The sequence below is a fragment of the Lotus japonicus genome, chromosome 4 (genome assembly GCF_012489685.1).
Source record: "Lotus japonicus ecotype B-129 chromosome 4, LjGifu_v1.2".
Lineage (NCBI taxonomy): Eukaryota > Viridiplantae > Streptophyta > Magnoliopsida > Fabales > Fabaceae > Lotus > Lotus japonicus.
The window spans coordinates 38,150,580-38,156,518 of record NC_080044.1 but is presented as its reverse complement, the minus strand read 5'-3'; the positions used below and the strand labels follow the sequence as shown (position 1 = coordinate 38,156,518).

At 38.3% G+C, this 5,939-nt stretch overlaps 1 protein-coding gene across 1 annotated transcript; it reads left to right on the top strand.

Moving 5' to 3' along the window:
* Positions 1-2,847: 2,847 nt before the first annotated feature.
* On the top strand, positions 2,848-3,558 carry LOC130712714 (uncharacterized). Its single transcript, XM_057562533.1, has one exon. The coding sequence runs from the start codon at positions 2,848-2,850 to the stop codon at positions 3,556-3,558; it is 711 nt and encodes a 236-aa protein (XP_057418516.1).
* The last annotated feature ends 2,381 nt before the right edge of the window (positions 3,559-5,939 follow it).

Genomic DNA, 5,939 nt, shown 5'->3' with positions numbered 1-5,939 from the left:
GGATTGTTCCTCCGAACTTCTGGTCTTCAGAACTTCAGTGCTTGAGTCTTTCACAGTATACATCAGAGCTTTAATCTTCAGAACATCTGAAGCGTTTGCTACCTTTCAGAAGAACGTAGTGATTGCAGAAGCGTTTCATTGGTTACTCTTGCATCTTCAACTTCTGATAGATATGTCTTTGAATCAGAATCAGAGCCTGTTTGTCACACACTTAAAAGACAAACGTTAGAGTACCCTAATTGTTCATACACAAATATAAACTTGTTATCATCAATACATAGAGTTGTACCACCCGACCAAATATTGGTCTTACATCTTTCTCTTGAATTCTTGATTATGGTCATGCTAGGCTAAACTTCTTTTAGTACTTGGGTTGTGAATCCGTTTTTAATGATGTTTTGATTTGAATCGTTATTTATATGAATTCTCTTTTTCAATCGTAGTAATTGAATCAATTTATATCGTTTATTCTTGAGTGCACGCAAAGAACTTGCTAATTTCTATGAGAACGGAAGTTGATTAGGAATTAGGGAAATAAGGATTCGATTCAATTAGGCGTTCCCAACTGCTTGATTCAAGAGTAGAACCTAGTTGTGTTGGCTAGTTTAATTGGGACTTAATCTTCAATTCTCTGGTCTTGGTGCTCGTAAAACAGACTTAGTATTTGAATTGAAAGTCTAGGGCGTGTGAGTTACCAACATCCTAGAATAAAGGCTAGACCGCCGAAGAGAGGTTTATTGAGTTCATATAAATATTGTTAAAATTGAAGCATAGGACAAATAGGTGAAATATACCCGAGTGCTATTTTCCCAACTGAATTCTCAAATCTATTTAATTTTTCGTGTTACTTATTGCGTTCAACATCACTACGTCTAAATATGAAATTCGTTTTTACTTTTATAAGTCTAAATAAGAGAATTAATAGAAAATATTTTTGAATCACAATTCGTCTTAATATGAAATTCGTTTTTACTTTTATTACTACGGGCAACTTTGTACACTTGCAAAGGAGTTATCAAGTTTTTGGCGCCGTTGCCGGGGATTGTCTTTCCAATACTAGTTTTAATTAATCTCTATTGTTTAGATTTTTTTTGTTTTTGTTTTTTAATTTTTGTTATATGATATTTACCGAACGGGTCCATCTGATTAGTGTGTTCAATGTATGCGAGGTACAGTTGATCCAGATGCATTGCTTTTTTATCCAGAAATCGACCGCACCTTTCATTACCGGTTAGCACAACAAAGAAGAGCCCTTGCATCTGCAATGGCAGCTGAACAAATGCTGAATTGGAAGCGCGACTTTGAGCGGAGTTCGCAAGGACTGAAGAGGAATGGGTGCAGGAAGTCTTGCGCCGAATCCAGCATGAAATAGAACTAGAGGAGGCCAACCGCCCCTCAGGGATCTGAATGAACCTGTTATGAGTTATGATTACACAGGAAGTATAGCCCCTCATGATGCGAGGCTCAGAACTTTGAACTCAGACCTGCACTCATCAACCTCATTAGTCAACATCAATATGGAGGATCTGGTAATTAAGATGCCAGTACTGCACGTCTTCCCAATGCTGAGCTTGTCCGTTTGCAACTCTTTCCTTTTTCATTAGCTCAACTTCCAACCTCAAAGCAGCATAAGAACTTGGGAATATTTAGCTAAGAATTTCACTAAAAAGTTTTTCCCTCGTACCTTGCTGAGGAAGCTGAAGAACGACATCCTGATTTTTAAACAGCAAGATACTAAGAATCTCTATGAAGCTCTAGAGCGGTTCAAGAAATTGTTAAGGAAGTGCCCTTAGCACAATCTCACTTTGGAAGAGTAGGTGGAGAGGTTTTTTGACGACTTGGCTGATTCTGCCAGATCAAACTTGGAAGCAGCAACTAGTGGCGAAATTGATGCTCTTTCAGCTTAAGCAGGTTGGAACTTAATCAATAAAATGGTTGAAAGTGCAATGAACTCTACCAATGACCGCCAAAACAGAAGGGGTGTACTGGAAATAGAAGCGTATGATAGGATGGTTGCTTCAAACAAGCAATTATCTCAACAAATGACAGCTATGCAACGACAATTTCAGGCAGCCAATATATCTTATGTGGATAGTATCTATTGTGGATCGTGTGGTGGTCCTCATGCCAGTGAAGATTGCAGAGTAAATTTTGAGGAGGAAGTCAAGGCTTTCGGCGATCCCCAAAATAATCCTTATTCCAACACCTACAATCCGGGGTGGAGGAATCATCCTAACTTTTCCTGGAGGGAACATAACAATTCCAATCAAGGAGGAAATAATCAGAGGCAATATTCAAATCAAAGGTTTCAGTCTCAGAATTCAGGACCTGAACAAACTCAGGATCAAGGCAGTGGCAGTGGGAAGAAATGCTTAGAAGAGCTGATGGAGAATTTCATCAAGAGATCAGAGACCAGTTTTAAAAATCACGAAGCTGCTGTAAAAAATTTGCAGACTCAGACGGGACAGATGGCTAAGCAAATGTCAGAAAGCCCCCCAGGTATGTTTCCTTCAAACACTATTATTAATTCTAAAGAAAATTGTTCTGCCATAACTCTTAGGAGTGGTGCTACCTTGAGGGAGTCTGAACTAAAAAAGGTAGAGAACAATAATGTCAATGATGAGTTTGTAGGAGATATTGAACCTTTAGGAGAGAATAAGAAAGAGCGGAAAGAAAAAGAAGAGGAAAAGAGAAAAGTAGAATTAGAAAATAAGTTTACAAAAGTCCATTTTCCCCCTTTCCCCACTAACATAGCAAAAAGGAGGTTGGAGAAGCAATTCTCCAAGTTTATATCTATGTTAAAAAAAGTTGCGTGTAGAGCTCCCATTCTCTGAAGTTTTGGAAAATATGCCTCAATATGCTAAATTCACGAAGGAGATACTTTCAAAGCAAAGGAGGTTGAGTGAAGAGAATGACATCGTTGAGCTTACTGAGGAGTGTAGCGCTATTATGCAAAAGAAGCTTCCACCTAAACAAAAGGATCCAGGTAATTTCACTCTACCTGTTAATTTTGGGGCTTCAAAGGAAGTGAGAGCCTTATGTGATTTAGGGTCAAGTGTCAACTTAATGCCCCTATCAATATTTGAGCGACTTAATGTTGGAGAACTGAAACCGACAATGATGATGCTTCAATTAGCGGAACGCTCCATAGTGACTCCATGGGGAGTTGTTGAAGATGTGCTAGTAAGAGTAGGAGAGTTCGAGTTCCCGGTGTACTTCGTGATAATTGATGTGGATGAGGACTCTAAAATACCATTGATTTTTGGAAGACCATTCCTAGCCACTTCGCAAGCGAACATAAATGTGGGAAAAGAAACAGTATCTTTAAGGGTAGCTGATGAGAAGATCACTTTCACCATATATGACCTGAAGTCAAAACCAGTTGAGAAGAATGATGTATTCTTGGTGAAGATGATGGAAGAGTGGAGTGATGAAAAGCTAAAGCAGATCTTCCTTAAAGAAAAAGCTGGAGCATCAAATAAGAAGAAAAAGGAAGATGCGCAGAGCTACCAAACTAAGCAAGTCTACTCAATGAGCATGGTTGTTGACTCAAAGTAGAAGGAGGAGATGAAGTCAGAGCAGAAGGAGAAAATCTACTCAGATGAGAAGGTAAAAGGTGGGTGCTTCCAATGGAAGCCTAAGCGTAAGAAAAATGAAAAATCCATTATCCCTCTTAGTTCAAAATTTTATGATTGTGTATCTTGAGGTTGCATGCAAAAATCTAACTAAGGTGTGTACTCAACTGAAATATTCCAAAAGTGCAATGCACTATGGGATAAACCCTTGATAACATTTTTGAAGGTATGAAAGACGATAGAAAGGGGGGTTTGAATAGCGTTTTCAATCTAAAACCTTTCTCACTTGAGATTTTAACAAATCTCTTCAAACACCAAAGATAAAAGTGCTAAGATAAGAGTTGAGGAAAGCACACAATGATTTTATCCTGGTTCACATGATAAATCCCTCAAGCTAATCCAGTCCACCCATTAAGGTGATTTCTTCCTTCTTATAATGAAGGCAATCCACTAATCAGAGTTTGTTACAACTGCACTTGCTACCTGCAAAGTGACTAACAATACACTGACTTAGCTATCACTAAGATTCACTCTCTTAGTCTTCTCAAGGATCCGACCAACCTTAGTCTCCTTAAGGAAAAACAAACAACTGTTTGAAGGTTTGGGTTTACAAAGAAATGCTTCTCAGAAAGCTAATAGTAAACACAATAAGTACAATGTGAAGAAAGATTGCTTAAAAGAATATTTGAATTTCGTGTGAGCTTCAACAAAGTTTCTTCATGCGGCATCTTTCATCTTCAGCCTCTTTATATACTCCTAGGAATTAGGTTTGGAAGTTTGCATGGAATGCTACCGTTGGAGGGCGGGTTTTCCAGGTTCTGCTGTGGCTGAATAAGTTAGGTAAGGTCGTCAGGAATGGTATAATGCTTTTGTACTTTGGATAGTGACATGACCTTTATCCTAGTTGACTTCTGATCAGAGCGACGCTTCATAATGGAACTTGTGAAGCTTGGTGATCAGAGTCAGAAGGAAGCTTGGATCCTCTGACCTTTGTACCTTCTGCTTCTGGACTCAGAGGAGAAGTACTTGGTCTTCAGAGCCAGCTTACTCTTGGACTTCAGAATCTTCACTTCTCAGCTTCTGGACCTTCAGAGCTTCTGATCCTTCAGAGCTTCTAGTGAACTGAATCCATATCAGAGCTTTACTATCTTCAGATCTTCTGAAGCTTAATCTACTGTTTAGATTGAACATAGTAAGTGCGAAAGCGTTGCGAAGGTTACTCTTTGAGCAAAGTGCTTCTGAATTATGTGAAATAAGACCAGAGTCATAGCCTGTCATTAGAACACTCAGAAAACAACGTTAGTGTACCATAATTGTTCATACACAATAGTTAATATGTAATCATCAAAACATAGAGTTGTACTACTAGATCAAAACTTGATCTTACAATCTCCCCCTTTTTGATGATGACAAAACCAAGTATTTTGATCAACAATTCTTAAACAATAAACTGAATTCACTCAGAGTTTAGAGAATAGAGATAAACTTATCCTGAGGTGAATGGTTTATGTTGCTCATTCTGAATCCAAGTCACAGCTTGATTCTGAGCTTAGCTCCCTTTGAATCTAAGACTTAATGAAAATATTAGTAATATCTAGATTCTGAGCTAAATAATAAAAGAGTTCAGAGTGAGAATTTATGACATAGATAATATGTGAATATCAGAGCGCATAAATATTCAGAGTCAAGAGCAAGGTAAAAGTATCAGAGTCAACCAATTTAGCTTATGATCACTTCACAAGAAGTGAAAATGTATTCCTTGCAAATACCCACGGACAGATCTATGGTCATAAAGAGTGGAACTCTTAAATTCTCCAAAAGAAAAAGAAATCACACTAACACAGCTTACACATCAAAAAATGGTTGTATACTCCCCCTTTTTGTCATAAGCAAAGAGCATGGGGTGTGAAAAACTTAGCTTGAAGTACAAGGTACTCCCCCTTAGAGAAGGTCTAAGTTTAAAAGGATGGAGAAAATAAAAAAAAATTAAAGAAAACGTATTTAATTAATGCGTATGCAGAAGATTAAGTGAATGGGTGGAACGTTTACAACCGGCCAAGGAGTTAAAAGTAAGCGTCTGTTACCAATAAACAATCCTCGAGAAACTGCTTCAGCATTAACTTTTGGAGACTGAACTGACCTTATAAATAGCGGTTAAAGCATAACAGTCGTCACATCTCGTTTTCACTTGAAATCAATATTGCAATGGCATCCTTCATAGCATGCATCGAAGAATTGAGGAAGAAGGCCTTTGATGAAGATCTCTTCATCAACGTGCGCCATCCAGATGAGCCGAGTGTCTATAGTCTGACAAACCAGCTGCTGGGGATGAGTCTGAGTCCGGAGATGGACAACATCCTTAGA